This window comes from Caloenas nicobarica, chromosome 7 (genome assembly GCF_036013445.1).
Source record: "Caloenas nicobarica isolate bCalNic1 chromosome 7, bCalNic1.hap1, whole genome shotgun sequence".
In the NCBI taxonomy this organism is placed as follows: Eukaryota; Metazoa; Chordata; class Aves; order Columbiformes; family Columbidae; genus Caloenas; species Caloenas nicobarica.
This window is the reverse complement of record NC_088251.1, coordinates 17,961,283-17,978,457: the sequence shown is the minus strand read 5'-3', so window position 1 is coordinate 17,978,457 and position 17,175 is coordinate 17,961,283. Positions and strand designations below refer to the sequence as shown.

The window sequence follows — 17,175 nt, the reverse complement described above, 5'->3', positions numbered from 1 at the left end:
AGAGGCAGGTCTATGAACAAGGACCTTTTTCTTTCCATTCTGATAGAGCAATACACAATTAGCACCCATATGTTCTCAGCTATTAAGCCCATGCCCCTTAGATTATTTATGTAGCTTGGAAATTTCTATAGGCTCTACTGATACCTTCTGTCATTTGTTAATTGCCATGTTGTGTCATTCCTCCCCATTCCTAGTCCTTTATTAGCATATTTCAAGAGAACCATCTGCCCACCCAAATTGCCTGTAGCCTCAGGAAGGCTGTAAGATATGTGACATCATCACAGAACAACCTTGTTTTTCACTGGCGTTGCAAGGAGATAGAGAGGAACAACAGCTGACTTCTGCTGTGAGTTTCCATGTAGTAAATCTGAGTGGTGCTTACGAGAATGACAGTTGTGAATAATAAGCTGTAAAATCCATGGCAGGGTAGATGTGCTCCTTGCAGGGGCCTATCCTAGCCCCCCGCTAACACTCAGCTCAGAAATAGCAGTCGCTCGTGTTTTAAGGACCCAGTTTCCCAGCTCCTTGCTTCTGAGTGCACAGGTTCCATCACTGCCTTGTGAAACCATCTTCAAGTGGAGGGTGAGATGCAGAGGGGCTCAGCTGTGGAGGCGATGCAGGGAATGGTTCCTTGCTCTCCAGGTAAGTGGCCTGGGGAGAAATAAGCCCAGGCTTGCTGCCTGCATCGGCTCTGTGACTGGATGGGACTGCCTGGTTTTGCAAGCAGGCACCAGAAACCAGCACTGGGTCTCAGCAGCTGCACACAAAAGGACTGCCAGGCATGAAGGCAGTTAGTGATGGCAATTAGAGATCAGTTATTCTGACACCTTTTGCATTTTTCACACTGGCAAAGGAGGTGATACGTCACACCACATAACAGCAGTCCTGTCTTAGAATGTAAAACAGGAAAAAAAAAAAAAAAGTTGTGGGGTGTGTTTGTTTGTTTTATTCTATTTTTCACGGCGGCAAAGGAGGTCACATTGCACTCACGACAGCCCCGCGTTCCCCCCCGGCAGCTGCCCCGCTCCCCGCGGCTGCCCCCGCTCAAACCCAGCCGCGCTCGCTGCCGCCGGGCCCAGCAGGGGGCGCCCTCGCTTCTCGCATGTCCCGTTTCTGGTTAAATCCCAGGAGGAGAGATCAGATCAGCTGCCTCGGGTGTGCCAGGCGACAGCTGGCAATCTTGCACTTCTGGGTGTTATTTGAGAAGTAGTAGCAGACTTAGAAATTCATGCTGAGCACTTAAGTAGAGCCAAGTGATTTTTTTTGTATGCCTATATGCAAATACCTACCCCAGATATGGGAGAACCTTGAAATTCCAGTCACAATATAGCAAATGGTTGAGTCTCTATTTGTACAGTGGAGATGTAGGAGACCTTCCCTGACTTGACTGGGTGAGCATAGCCCAGTAGCATCACACTTCTGTGAAAGAAGAACAGGAACGTTGCAGAGCATTGCAGGCCATCGCCATTGCTGTGTGGCCACCACCGGCCACAGTGTGCAAGTAAGGCAGGCCACAGCGCATCTTGGGTAGCTGCAATTTTAGAAGCTGAAGGAGAGACTCAGTAGGCATATCTTGTGGTGTTGCTCAGCAGCCCAAAATGCAGCAACCATGCTGGAGAGACACATGAGGCACTTTGCAACTGGGTTCACTAGAACAGAAACAGGCAGAGCCAGTGGTAACTTCAGACTGTTGACTTTAATCGATCTTCCTCTGTATTTGAAGATCAGTGACTGATAATGCCCGCCCAGCTTCACATGTGAGGAGACAAACTATGTGTAGTGAGTGCCTTGGACTGGAAGTGCTACCAAAGTATGACTGAATTGGTTACTGTATAAGGTGTCGTGAGCTCAGCACCTGAAGTGCAAGTGTACCATGAGTAAAGCACTTCTGAAGTGGTTTTCTTATAGCTTGCTCTGTGTACCTGTCACTAGAAATTCACAAGAGCACAGAGACCAGCCAGGCAAACCACCCAACAGCAAGGAAACCTGCAGATCAGTCTGATCACAGAGCGATGGTGGAAGGACAGTGGGATCTGCAAAAGCCCCAACCTGGCTCTTTTCAGCACAGTATCGTTCAGCTGCTGCTGCCAGCAGCATGAAGGAAGATCAGTGAGGTAACAGGGGTGATAGCATGTGGTGTTTGTTTGCCTGGTGATAACGTAGGAGAACAGCACTAGTAGTCTTGATGCTTAAGTGCCAAATGTGCAGTGTCACTGCTATGGGGTTATTTTCTCCAAGGCAGGTTGGACTGTGGAAGAAGCACAGCCAGCTCTTCTGTTGTTTTAATAATACCATCTTAATTATGTCAAATATTTGGTGCTTGGTATACTCAGGGTGAGAACTGTGAAATCATGGGATTTTTAGAGCGCTTTGTGGAAATGGGGGGTTGGCTGTCTATGTACAGCTCCAATGTGTAGATATGCTGGCAGTTTGTGTTACATACGGTTGTGCGAAGACAACAGGGTATTTGAGAGGCTTAGAGGAATGCAGGGAATAAAGCATACCAGCAACAGTGCATGTGGGGGTCTAGACATGAGAAAAGGGTGAGTTGTACATGGATTTGCAGATTCAGTGTATATAATGAGGGTGCAGTACGGTGTGAGTATAGAGTGAGTAACGGGACAATAAGAGAATGGGATATGAGGTGTATATGTGGGATAGATCGCGGTAGTGTGTGGAGTCAGTGCAGTACACAGGTAAGGTTTGGGCACAGAAGAGAGTGTGCATGCCTGCAAACTGGAGTGATTAGGAGGTGAGGTTACACAGTGTAGAGCAGTTTGAGGATGTGCATCTGAAATCCTGAAAGTGTAGAGATGGTGAGGCACTCAGAGCTGTGCACAGCTGTGCCTGGCAGGAGCAGGATTGCTCTGCAGAGCAGCGTGCTCAAGGCTGTAAGAGCTGTGTTGGATTGTGCAACAACAGTGGAAAGATATCAAGAGGAAAGTGCTGTGTGCAGGCGTGTGCAAAGAGTGCTGGTGTGGAGCTGGGGCAGAGTGGGACGGCAGGTGCACTGTGAGGGCTGTGTGCAGTGTGTGAGACACAAGTGCAGTGCAAGGTGGCTGTGCCAGGACAGGGGTGCAGTGCAGGACAGTTGTGCCAGTACAAGGGTGCAGTGCAGGGTAGCTGTGCCGGGATAGCTGTGCAGCACAGGCTGCCTGGGGCTGCCGGGAGGGCTGTGCAGGGTACCGGGGTAGGTGTGCCGGACGCTGGGAAGGGGCGGGCAGGGCCGAGCCGCGCTGTGCAGTGGCGGAGGAGGCGGCGGCGCTGCGAAGGATTCGGGCTAGGGCAGGAGCGCAGCTCAGCAGCGGCCAGTAGGGTCGGTGGGGCCGTGCAGAGCTGAGCTGAGCCGCGCTGGTGGGACCATGCCGTCCTACACGGTCACGGTGGCCACGGGCAGCCAGTGGTTCGCAGGCACTGACGACTACGTGTACCTGAGCCTGGAGGGCACTGAGGGCTGCAGCGAAAGGCATCTCCTGGATAAACCTTTCTACAACGACTTCGAGCGCGGCGCGGTGAGTCCAGCCGGGCAGGGGGAGCCTAGTCCTCTACCCCGGCAGTGCCCGAGGGACTCCCGTGCCGTCCCTTACCTCCCTTCGCGGTGCCTCGGGCAGGACCCGCACGGCCGGGGACGGTGGAGCCTTCTGGGGCACTTCCCCGGCCCGGCGCCCCGCGGTACTGCGGCAGGGCTGTACTGCGGCAGCCCTGCCCAACCAAAAAGACAAGCACCAGGAGGGTCTCCAGTGACCAGGCAGTTTGCTCTTATTCCTGGGCTACGAAAGAGTGTTTCACTGTCTTTGAGGGATGGCTGGGATGGAGAGCCTGGTAGTACTCTGAACATCCAGTTGGATTGGATCCTGTCACAGGGAGGAAATGCCATGATGTGAGCATTAAGTATATGCTCAGCAACAACTCTTGAACTGCTGTGCGACAGAGTCCAGCAGGAGCAGATGTACCTGCGAGCATTGGACCCCACTGGGTGAGGTAGCAATGATGGGTGTTAGTAGCAGTACAAGAGAGGATGTGTGCACCCCAAAGGAGCACTTGCATCTCCTCAGGAAGGTAGTTTTTAGGTATATTTGAAAGTCTTCACCTAGGTCTTAGCATTTTATGTAAAATGCATTGTTAGCTACGTAAGCTTTCTGAAGCAGCAACTGTCTTTTTTTGCCAAACTAGTTTCCAAGTGCAAAGTTTCCCAACTAAATCTAGATGAAGACTTTTTATCCTATCTAAATAAACTATTTCTGTTAGTTGTTATGTGTTTTTTACTACAAATATGCAGTCAGTTTTTTCAGCATGTATTTATTGCAGTGAATGAAAGTAACTCTGTATTCCATGAAGTATCTGACTCATTGGGCACTTGCAATATGATGTACTAAGTTTTGGTTTTGAGGATGTTTTCTTGGGAAGTTCAGTGTGTCTCTCCAGGCACCCGTTCAGGTAACATGCACAAAATACTGTGAGTCTTACTAATATGCTGTGCAAAGAAAGATGAAAAGAAAAATACCAATACGGAAACAAACAAACAAACAAACAAAAACTGAAGCAGGCCAAAAGACTTTCAGGTTGGCTGGTTTGTAAAATGTAGTAACTCGTTTCACAGTTCTGCCTTTAGTGTTTCTTTCAATAGCATCTCTATAATTTTCTACAAAGCAATTAAATTGTGAACACATTTGCAAAAAAATTGTGCTTTTTTCAGTGAATGAGAAGAATTTTACAGTATTTTCTTGTAAGGCTTTGTCTAATTTCCAATTTCTTTTCTGATGTTGGGCCAGGCTCTGTAGTTCCATTATCCTGGCAATGTCTCATTTGAATTAATGCAAATTGTGTGTTTTACTAGATATGATGAATGAGGGCTTGGGCCAGTTCTGAGGAGGAGATTTGCATGCCAAATGTTGACTGAGGGAAAGAGACATGGAAAAACCCGAAGGGATTTGCACAATGGTTGCTCAGACATTGTTTTTGTCTGACTTATTCCAAGCACTGGACACAGGCGATGTAGAAAGCCATAGCTGCTTTTCTTTACTCAGTGTCTTTTGGGTAAGTTCCTGTCGGTGCCGAGCGGTTTCAAAGCAAGTGTTATGGTGTCACTTCGTTCTCTGTGTTCTTCCTGTTACTCCTTCATCTGCTTTTTGCTTTTATTGAAAGAAATGCCCTCACAAGTATTTCCAGAAGCGAAATACAGTTCTTTCCACTTACAGCTTTGTGCTTATAGAAAGAGAGGTTGTCTATATCGCCTTTTTTGCAACATTGGGCTAGTCAGTAGGAGTCTCTCCTCAAAGCGAAAGAGCTTATGTTTTGCGCGAGATTAATTTGCTTGAACAGCATGCTGTGGGAGTTTGAACAGTCCAGTAGTCTTCATTAATTCTGTTCTCTCACTCTGAACCCAAACTGCGTAAAAACTCTTAGCATCTCTGGCTCACCGTGCAGCCAGCAGGAACGCCTTGTGCTTACTAGGAGACCTTGTATGACAAATGCCATAGAAACCTTGAGCAACCAGCTGTCAGTTCTTACCTGGTCCTTCTACCATCTTTGTAACCTGACACACGTTTACTGCAATAGCAAAGTTGTCATCTCAGGTGAGCCCCTGGCATTGCTGGCTTGGAGGCAGCAAAAGCTGGGTGAGACATCAGGAGGGAGCCCTTACTTTCAGAAGTGCAATGGTGTCGGAGACTGAAAGGGTAATGTCTCAAACATTGCGGCAAAACCAGTTCTGCAACATCCAGCTGCGGGAGATGGGACATCCCTAGCAGCAGGAGATGGGACAATTTGTGATAAGATGAATTGCGATACATGTATCAATGACAAGCTAATGAGCCACAGGGGAAGGCCAGGCCGAAGGCTGGGTGACTGGCTGATACAGGAGATGGGGGACATGTTGAATGGCACGTAGCTCCATCTTCTGATATGCCCAGCATGGCACTAAGGGAGAAGGCCTCAGACTGCCAAAAACCTCCAAGGTGGCCCAAGACCCTTCGGGACTTTTCCATCTTTCGTAGTCACCCCCCAGTAACCCCTGCACAAAAGACCAAAGATTATGCGAGCAGGCGATCCAGGGGACTATAAAAAGCCCACCTGTACAAGCACTGGTGGTGCACACCCACCATCCTGAGGACCACTCCACCCACCAATCTCACTGCATGAATTGAACAAGACACTGGAGGACACTGCACATTGCTGGATCCGAGACTATGAACCCCATCATACACAATGCGGAGCAAAAAGGATGGTGAAATCTTTCTCTTTTCTTTCTTTCCTATACTTCTATTATTTTGCTTTCTTTTTTAATAAGTAATATAGTAACACAAGATTTACAGCCCCATGTGTGCTGCAAACTTTTTATGTTTACCAACTGAGTCTAAATATCGTAATTCCTTCTGCCACCAAAACATTTGCCAGTTGGGCCAAGCTGCAAAATAAAAGACTTTTGTTTACAGAACATATGTAACTCATACACACATTTCCAGTCAAGGGGATCAACAAATCTAAGTCACCTCATCTGCCACCCATACCTCTGGGTGGGACATGACAGATGGTCATAAAAAGATTAAAAACCTTCAGGAACTTTAAGGCTAATTGAGTGTCCTTTTTGCAGTACATCGACAGTGACTTGTGCAACTATTTTAGGGCTCTTGTAATATTATCAAAGAGATTGTTACTAGAAGTATGAGTTTCTTCCAAAAAATTGGGTGTCAATGTGACATTTCTATCAACTCTTTGGATCTGATTGACATTGCTTTTTAATTTAAATCTCAGTTGTATGTATATATAGATGTGGCATTATAAGAACTATAGAAATATATACATCTAAATGAGTTGGATTTTTTTAAATGAAGTTGTTAGCTGAACCTTTTAAAGGAGATGATTAAAAAAAAAAAGAAAGATAGGTATCTTGGATGACAAGGAGTTGATGAGAAAATAAGGCGAATTTCAGATTTTCTGTGCTGTACTGATCACTTGACAGCAATGGGTTTTCATGAGGACTTGAGCTTAAAATAACTCTGTACATTTCCCCTATCCAGAGAGCGTCTTTGGTCATCTTATTCTTTCTCTGTATGTGACTAGCCCTGGAACAGGAAATGAGTGAGAAGATGGAGCATAAATATCCCAAATAGCTGAATACAAAGTGAATCTGATCCAGGTGCAGTTCATTATTTGCCTCTGTAGGTTATTGCATTAGTCTTTACATGTTTAAAATGCCTTTAGACTGGTGAATGCAAATGGGTAATAATTCACGTATATTTGTGTTTTAGTTTGGACTGTGTCTCTGCAAGGTGGCTGCTTCCAGCTCCTGACTGCCAAATGCAAAAAGATCATGGTAAATTCGAAAGAAACAATTGATTTTGTGTTGTAATTGCATGAAGAGGTGCACAAGCAGGAAGTGGCTGAGTTTGAGATAAATGGTATGACAGCTTGTGATGAGGGACTCTTCTGCAAAGTGGCATCTGGTCCTGGAAAGACATACAAAATTGCAGAAGTACTGACTCAGTGTGAAACCTGAGCCTGATAAAGAGTTTCTTGACACTGTTTTTGTTGAGGAAATACAGGAGTTGCAGGGAAATTGGTATGAAATAGAAATGGTTCAAGCACTGTTTCTGGAAAGAAGATTTGGAGAATGGGAAACAATCTGAGAACGTAATCTATATTTTCTAGCTATCACCCAGAATTCTTTGTACCAATTGACAAGATTGAAGCTGAGATTATTGGACATGTGGCAACAGGCAAAGATCACGGTGGTCTTGGAAACTTGCATTGTGGGAGGGAGGAATCTCCATTCATTTAACCAGGAGCACAGGGGTATGTCCTACAGTCACTGACTGTCATAGTTGTTGCTCAAGGCGCTATTAGTGTGATTTCTGAGAAAAGCCACTCAGCATTTTTCAGTCTCCATGTCTGGTTCAAAATCATCAATCATCAAGGGAATTAATTTACCTTTACATATTATCCTTGTAGCTCTTCTGGGATAATGTAGGTGGGTGGAGGTGTTGAAGAGTCAGCAACATAAACTTAAATATACTCATTCTAAATATTTTTTTATTGGCTTTATAGAAAGTGCTATTTCTTTTCTGCTATGGAGATGCAAGGACAAGTGACAAGCATCATTTTGGTATGTTGGTTGAAATCTCAGCTCTGTGATTTTCATCTCTTAGCTCACATCCTAACAGACAGATGCTGTAATCCCAACCTTGCCAAGGACTGCCATGCTATTTTTGAAGTGGTTTGTTGCTGCCTGGTGTGTATGGGTGTGCTATTGACATAAGCATTGCAAATTTTTATTTAAGACATGGCGGACTTCCTTTTTAAAAGAAACAGTCCAATGTCTTTTGCTTTAATAAGTGTAGGGACAATATAGCTCAAACTAAGATGAGTCTGTTAAATCTTGGCAAATCAAAATAAGCACTATCCATGCCCATCTTAAATATTTGAGCCTAAAATTAAATTAGACTACAAATTAGAAGAAATTTCTATATCCTCGTTAGTATGAAACAGCCTCATATAAGTTACAGTGTAGCAATCATGGCCTGACAGTTTCAAAGTTGATTGAAGAACATCTTTGGGGAAAGACAGACAAGGACAATATTTCATTGTCTGCAGGATGGACTTCAAAGCCTAAAGGGTTTTTTTTTATTATTTTTCTCTGGCTTCTATGAGTCAATTAGATGTGACAAACTTTATGAAAGCTGGTCTTTTTATGTAATGGGTTACGAGAGAACTGAGATCTGTCATCCCAAACTTTAGTGGACAGATAGATGTCTTCATCCCAAAATGACTGTCACAGCTGGTAATTCATGGATAGCTCACAGAAAAATGTATTTGCATCTAATACTGTGGGAAACTTGGGTTAAAACTGGGAGAGGAAGGGATGCCAAGCGATCCTTCTTACTTGTGTTCTTCCCGTCATATGGGTGCAGGTTGCTATGAATCTTTCTTTTGCAACAGTTTAAACAATGAAAACCATCTGGAGGCATTTAAAAATTAGGGGGTTTTTTCCTCCTTTCTCCTGCCTGGAGTTTAATCTTTCATCATTTTTCAGTTTTTGTTGTTATGTGAATTAGCCTTTCAGTAGCAAGTAAGACAGTAACAGTGTGCATATATCAAATGCCTGGGGAAGGCTAAGGAAGTGCTCCCGAAAAGAACAAGCAGTGTGTGGTGTCTAGGTCAGGAGGCAAATGACAAAGCTCACGCAGGCAGGTGAAGTTCTACAGGCACTGCAGCATGTTGATGCAGTACCTCATCCTTTCGATAGCAGCAGCTGGTTGGTTTCTAAGATTGTTGACTGTGATGAGAAAAACCACAAGAGAATTAAGTCTCTCCTTGTAACGAGATGAAGCTCAGCAGGATCATATGAGCAGAGTAGGCTTCGTCTGCTGCTCCCATGGTTGCCATAGCCAATTCAGATTTGTTATGATGAGCAATTGGCACTTCCATTTACCCTGAGCTGTTTACGCTCTTGGAAAGTGAGAGTCAATTCCTGTTCTCCTGCATTGCCTAGCACCACATGGTATCTTACTGGTTATATTTGAAATGATTACTTGTTTCTTTGTATGCTGGTATAGCCTAATAGTGCAAGAGCCACCAGAACTGTTATTCACTGGGTGCTGTCCCCACATGCAGTAAAAGACTGCATGCATCCCTCAGAAGTTAGCCCCATGAAGGCACTGAAGTACCCATCTCTGGGATAGCTGTTTACTGTCCTAAATCTGTTAGGCAATTTAGCAAGGCTCTGAGGTCAGCATTCCTACCAGCCTTTGTGCTGAGTGGAGGGTGCTTAGCATGGACAAGAAGTGCTGAGGGAGGCACCGCGTCCACAATTGTCCTTCTCCCAGGCCTGGCCATGTAGCTGCGGCACTGAAAACGGTGTTGTGGGAGAGGTGATTTACACAGTGAACAGACGCCTGACCTTGGTGGCCAAAGCCATCTTGCTGTGTCTAGGTGACTAGTTCTCTGTGGCCTTCAGTGTGGCCACTTGTCACACATGAGCAGCTAGAGCACTTAGCAGCTAAGGTTTGTCATTATGTGTGCTCACAAATACACTCACCCTGGTGAGCCAAGGGGCTATACATCTGTTTCAAGCCATCTGATGATGAGGCCCTGGAAGCCAAATCATATATGTGGGCTGAGAATAGACCTACCCCATGGAAGAAATGCTGAGCTTGGTAGTCAAAGCCATTGTAATTCAAACAGAAGGAGAAGAAAATATTCACTGCTACTTCTTTTGTAGCCCTGCTGGTGCAGTCGTCAAGAAAGGGAAAGTGTGGTATTCAGTCACTTTCTCAGCCTGACCAGGTTCAGAGCTGCAGCCCTTGCACGTCAGGAAAGCCTGGTGTAGGGGCAGCACCAGGACTGGTCTGGTCCTCGCCTGGATCATTGCATGGCAAATAACTCAATGTTTCAGGGACCTGTCCCTAGGCCACTGTGAAGACAATCTTGCAGGAGCAGGTATGAGTGGGCTTAGCCTGCAGTACCAGCTCAGTGGAAAGACCCTGTGACCACTCCCTTAGCATAGGAAAGGACTGAACAGACCTGCTACTATGCAATTTGGGGCTGAGGTCCCATGTTGCAGGAGTCAGGCTTTTGAATTAACTTCTAAGTGAGGAAGGAGCTAATCCACATTTCCACATACTGGCTTGTTTTCTGTGAAGGAATGAAGCACCTCCAGTGCTAGATGAAGTTCTTGTGAACCTTGTTATTAGTTTGCTACTTAAATTCCTATGTACATCTGAGCTGTACGAACATGAAATGTATCATTGTCCTCATTTTAAAAATGGAGAACTGAAGAAGACCAGCCACAGGAAGCAGAGGACAAACGGGCATTTACGTGATCTGGGCACTGTCCTTAGTCTGAAGCACATATCAGTAATGCACACAGGTCTTTAGGTTCCTAGTCTAATGTGTTAACCACATGATTGTCTTTCCACTCCAGCTGCATTAATAGATGTGCCCCAACTATATCTCTTTCAGCTGTTGCTAGGAGAGCACTAAATGGTTTCATGGTCTGCATGTTTTTCTCAAACTTGCAAACATTTCAGGGAGTAAAACCATTTTTAGGTTGCATACAAAAAAATGTTTCTCAATTTCTGGAGTGGTTTGCATATTCTTGTTTGTTCTTTTAGTAGTCTTTACATTGCATTGCAGTTCAATAATAGGTCTTCCTTTTCTCACCCACCAGAAGCTGGAAAGTTCTGTTGTACCCGTGCCATATCACTAAAGACCAGGTACTCTTGTGTAGTGCTGGTTGTGCTTCCTGCATGTGCAGTGGATGATTGACCATTTTCTGCTCTGCAGGTTGACTCCTATGATGTGACTGTGGAAGAAGACCTTGGAGAAATTCAGCTAATAAAAATTGAGAAACGAAAATATTGGTACCAAGATGACTGGTACCTGAAGTACATCACTGTAAAAACACCAGTGGGTGACTATTTGGAGTTCCCATGTTACCGTTGGATTACAGATGAAAAAGAGATTGTCCTTCGAGATGGAAGAGGTGAGAGCCATAACAAACCTGATTTCCTGCAGAATATCCAGAATTCTTTCACATCTCCTTTCCCTTTCTCCATGTACCTCCCAATCTTCTCTCTCACATGGGGACCCACTGTCAGTCCCCTTCTGTATCCTAGGGAATGGGCTTTTCCTGCTGACTAGGACTGCCTTCTGAGCTGCTTGTTGGGCTGGGGCTGGCAGTTCAGTTGGATATTTTGGGAAGCACATGCAAGGAAGAGTCCTTACGCTGGCTTGTTACACTGGTCTTGAATTTGAAGGCTGACCTTAATGCCAAATTTTTGTCTGCTCCATATCTCCTTTGCTGGAAGCCCTGTTGATCCAACTAGAATTAACGTCCCTTCTTTGTTTCATACTGAGCCCCTAAGTGTCCCATGATTTATTGCCTGTAAATTGTCTTGTTTTCTTGAGAGTGAAATAAAATCCCAAAGTAGGCTGCTCAACAGGTGCAAGGAGTGACTTGAAACAGTAGCATCACTCTTCACACCTTCTCTTTGCATGCTGTCAAGTCCAGGAGAAGGCAGGGTGAGATGGATATGACTGCTGCAAGTTGCATGGCTCTCCTCCTCAAGACCTGGGCAGTGATAGGTAGAGGAACCTCACAACCCTGTTTCTTTCCTCTGTTATACAGCAAAGCTCCCCCGGGATGACAAGACCCAGATTCTCAAGCAGCACAGACGCAAAGAGCTCGAGACTCGTCAAAAAATGTACCGGTGAGTTTCCCATAGCTCCCCAGAAGGTCCAGGGCCTGTTGTCATTAGGTCGGAGTTTGGCAGAGTATGTTCAGATTATCATGTTGCTCTAGTTACTGGACTACTGGATAAGAGAAAGCATAAGTAACCATGTTAGCCATATATGTTTTTTACTTAGATGGAATTCACTCTAAGTGATGATCATCCTGGCACGAGTAGCATTTTGAGATACTTGAATCCTAGATAAGCCTATCTGGAAGACTCAAGTGGGAATTCAGTGGTACAGTTTTTTTGTGGGCCCTCTTCATTTGCCTTTTACAAAAATACACCAGTTTTGGAACATGATCTGAAAATGTCAGCTCTTACTGGAGCTTTTTAGCTGCTGCAGCAAGCTAGTTTTAGTTGTTTCCTGCACTGGAGTGCAGTGGAAGATCTGGCCCTGTTTGAGTGGACTGGAATATGGTATCAGAACAGAGTTGTGATACCCACCTTTATAGTGTCATAGACATTTTTTCCTAATTAAGGTCACAATGGGAAAATGCTGTCTTTTATCAACAAGTAACTCTAGAAAGCATTAGACATTTCCTTTTCCTAGAGACATACTCTCTGTTAAAATAACAAAAGTTTCTTGTATTTGCATCTCCTTATCATGAGAGCAAGGATCAGAAGGACAGAGGGTCCATTCAGAATTGAATAGCTTGGTGTATGTGTTGTTGATATAATTTGACTAAGAAAGGATCTTGCTTACAAATTATGGGAAATAGAGCAGAGGAAAATATCATTCAAAATGAGATGTGGCACAAAATTTTTTTTACATATGCAAAAAGGAAGGTGAAACCATTTCCAGGGAAATAGCTGTTTACAATTCAGATGCATAACTGATAACACACAACACAATCTGTGTGAGGTAGGCAATTTGGAAATACCATTGAAATAGTATTCTTTACAAATCACCTTCTTTTGTTTTGAAGTAAAAATGAGGCACAGTGCAGGAACATTGATAGCAAAGAAGTGTGCCACGACCATTAGGAGGAAAGGCTCTTCTGAGGAGCTGAATCAAGACTTATCTGCATCTCTCAGAGAGTTGCATTTTGGGGGAACCTAAATACATGTCTGAGTACTGTTATCTGTTGTATCTCAGTTTTGCAAAAATGTAGCCTGAAGAATAAGTGTGTGTTGGGTGCCTGTCTGTCTCTCTGTTTCCTCCTCTCCCAATACATTTGAAGCTACTGCCAATTTCAACCAAATGTGACAAGTGTTTGGAAATATCACAGGTATTAAGTTACTTCAAGTTTTGTGTAGTTGGGTGGCAAAGTAGATGTGTTTCATTGTACTTCAGGATTCTGTAGGGTACTGGTAGGTGTTGATGTGGTATAAGTCACTACTTTTGCCCCAAATGAGCCTGCCACAAATTTATAGAGTTGAGTCACAGAAAGAGTATAGGTAAAGGAATAACACGGCTTTTGTGCTGGTAATGTTATATGATTAATCCAACCTCTCTTGTTTTCTCAGCTGGAAGGAGTGGCATCCAGGCTTTCCCCTGAGCATCGATGCCCATTCTCATAGTGATCTGCCTCGTGACATCCAGTTTGACAATGAGAAAGGAATTGACTTCATTCTGAACTACTCCAAAGCGTAAGTGTTTGTGGAACTTTAGGAGTTTTGCAAAAATCTCTTTTGGGGCAGGGCAAGGATCTGATCACCTTTTAGGTTTCGTTGAAAATTGGATTCTTTTCTCCCAGCTGGATCTGCAGTCAATCTAAGTTGGAAAGAATTTTAGGAACTTTTTTTTTTTTTTTTTAATATCAATATTTTAAGTGTTTCATGCTGGGAACTGAGCCTCTGCATTCTCATTAGACACTGTTTTGGCTGTAAATGGAGGAGGCACTGGTGAAGGACTATTAGCATCTGATACCTTGGGCTTTTAGCTTAGTTCTCAGAGTCCCCCGTAGAGATACTTCTGCCCCTGTGATAATTAAGCCTTTCAGTCATATACCAAAAGAAGATGGTATCAATGCACCTTTGAGACCCTGCTGAAAAAAAAGTATTCTGAGCAGCTCATCAGTTAACCACACCTGTGTATAATCTGCTTGGGGCAACAAAGTCACTGTCCACCCATCTGCACATGTCATGTCATTGAAAAAAAAAAAAGTCCTGGTCATAGGATGAGCCTGAATAATCAGTTCTGCAGAGTTCTTTGAAGCAGTACAGGGTTAATGAGGTAAATAGGACGTCTGGCCTGTAAGTCCTCTACTGAGCTGTCTCACATGCCCAGGTCATATCACACCATCTCAGACATCCCACGATACTACCAGATAGTCAGGCAAGACTGGTCCAAGATGATCCACAATTTCTACATCTGATTCTGTTAATATGCTGCTCTCTTCATATTTTGGAAAGCTGTTCCTCCCGTTAGTTGGGTGATCAGACAGAGATTGTGTTGTCAAGCATAGAGTGGTAAGAAATAGGGAATTTAATAGCCCTACTGAGAAACTTGCAGCTTCTAATAAGATTGAATACTTGCTTATCTGAGTCCATCTGGGGAAGTGATGGTGACTGAAACCTTGCATGTCAGAGCATTCTTGGTGTTACATTTATGCAGCTGAATTTCACTACCAACACAGAGTTAGATCCCTTGGTTTGTTCCAAGACAATCTACCTGCTTGTTTTCTAATTTGGAAAATTGGAAGCTGCAAAGAACACATGTTTTTTTTCTGGCTATATTAGCTCTGCTGTAGATTTCTCTGTCCCTCCTCCCTCCTCCACACTAGGATCTGTTTTTGACAATGGAATGATGCTTTGTAACATTCACAATTTTTTTTTTCTTAGCAGAATGAATCTCCAGCAGGTGTGAACAGGGCGATAAGGGTGTTTCTGCAGCACATATGGCCAGGTGGACCTAGATCTTCCAGAGCTAATTAAAATAGCTTTGAAGACCTGGGCTCTCTAGCTTTCTATCTTGTGCAAACTAGGATGTTAGCAGAGTGATGGAACAGGCTGCGGACTTCATGCTCTTCTAGCTTTTTAAGGCAATACAAGCTGTTATACCAGAGAAGCGGCTGTGGGGTCACATGAGGAGTTAGATTAATGGTACAAAAGACAGACAGATGCTTCCTCCCCCCAAGCTTACTCATTGTCACATGTCACAACTTTATATCTATGTTTAGACTTACAAACAACCAAATCTCTCATCTTTAATATGAGCTAGAAGTTGAGGTCACATTTTACCTCATGAAATACCTTATTCATCAAGCCGTCCTTTAATATTTAGTAGATTCTTAAAGCTTTAAGAAGTTTTAGAGAATCAGCAGCCTTGACCATGGATCCTTGGAAAACCCTAGACTCTTATGTTCCTCTTCCACAGACAGATATTAGAACACAAACCTGCAGGGTGCTTTTAGTGAGCAGATAATGAACTTGATAATGGCCATCAGAAATAGTTCTTTGGGAAAATAAATAAATCCATTTTAAAAATCAAGAAAACTAAGCCAAGAAAACTGTGGAAATTTACATATCATTGTCTCAAAGGCAAGTTAAATTTTTATAAGGCCAGAAAAGATCATTCTTGGTCTATAGTCAGGACTTTACTAAAATGCAGGCCAGATTACCATAGCCAGTCTCTGATTCTTAGTTTATCTTCCATCTGTGTGCAAATTGATAAGTTAAATTATCAATTTGAATTTATCAAATTTCATCATTTAACTTTACCTCCCAGAAAGTGCTGGGAGTAGACTCCATGCACATCTCTGAAGTGCTCTGACATTCAAGCAGGTGAGACAACAGTACACCCTGGTCACCATGAAACAGCCAGGGATGAGGCCATCCCAAAAAGAAAAAGGAAGAAATCATCATGATTGTTATGTTCTGCTGTTGTGAATAAACCTGTGGCAAAACCAAGAAGAGATTCTAAGCAAGGGAAGAAAGCAAACACTGTGCAGCTCTTCTCTTGGCCCAGTTTCAGGAATCAGTCTAGCTCAGAAAAGGCAAGAAACAACTCTTTTAAGGGAAGGTGTGAAAATATACAAACCACGTGCAAGGTCAGTGGGATCTTCTCTTGTTACCCTAGCAATGGTACAGTGTTCCAAACTTTTACAAATCCTCTGTTTTCCAAGAGCTGTTGCTTCTAGCATGGTGTTAGCCCATGCAAAACAGATGTTTCCCAGCTCATTTAGGTGTGATGCAGGAGCAACAGTATCTGAAAGCCAGAGATGACCAGTTTGCCATTAGTAGACATAACCAATTTACAGGCTACATTCCTCTTCTAGCAATCCCATCCTGCCAGTCTGTAGCATATTGTCAGAGATACTGTGTCACAGCCACGTGAAACTTGCAGACAATTCAACAGAGTGCAGTGACATCTATTTTTGTCATTGGCTGTAAGGGCACCTTCCCCTGAAGAAGAACCTAAAACTCCATCGCAGATGACCAGCCATTCTGGAGAACTGGTATGACACAAAAGTTATTTTTTCAAGGTACAAAAATGCTTCTTGCCTGGCACATTTAGCTGAAAATTTAGGCCTATGCTTTTGGTTGGGTGAACAGTGAAAAACTTTGGAGAATGAGTTTGATAGCCTTACTCTAGCTATCTTGTTGTGCTCTTGGAGCTTGAGACAACTATTGGCATGACTGGAGATACAATGGGGTTAGTGTGGGGTCTTCTTTCAGCTTGAGTGCAGTAAAAAGGAAGACAGGGAGGCTTGTCTGCAAATCCAAAGGCAAGTGTAGAGTTGCAAGGTCTAGCAGTGGGTAGGGAGCACATTTAAGGAAAAACGCGAGAGCTGTGGGAGTTATACAAGACTTAGGGAGTAGTGGAAGAGGGAGGGGAAAGCCCTTTTGCTTGGGACATGCAAAACTGAACTTAGAAAGAGATAATGTCTCAGAGATTCCTTCCACTTTTGCAAGGTTGGACATTTATATGCTGTTAGCAGTGGTTAAATCTGTACATTTACAGGACTAATCATGTGTAGGTGGGCATAATCCTGAAGCT

The 17,175-nt window shown here is 43.9% G+C and overlaps 1 protein-coding gene across 1 annotated transcript in view; it reads left to right on the top strand.

Annotated features, from left to right (window-relative positions):
• Positions 1-3,322: 3,322 nt before the first annotated feature.
• ALOX5 (arachidonate 5-lipoxygenase) overlaps positions 3,323-17,175 on the top strand; it is a 33,039-nt gene continuing 19,186 nt past the window's right edge. The window contains exons 1-4 of the mRNA XM_065639548.1: positions 3,323-3,512; positions 11,284-11,482; positions 12,128-12,209; positions 13,701-13,823. Of these exons, the coding sequence (XP_065495620.1) occupies positions 3,363-3,512; positions 11,284-11,482; positions 12,128-12,209; positions 13,701-13,823 (554 nt within the window). The 5' untranslated portion in view covers positions 3,323-3,362. The remainder of the gene's footprint in view (positions 3,513-11,283; positions 11,483-12,127; positions 12,210-13,700; positions 13,824-17,175) is intronic.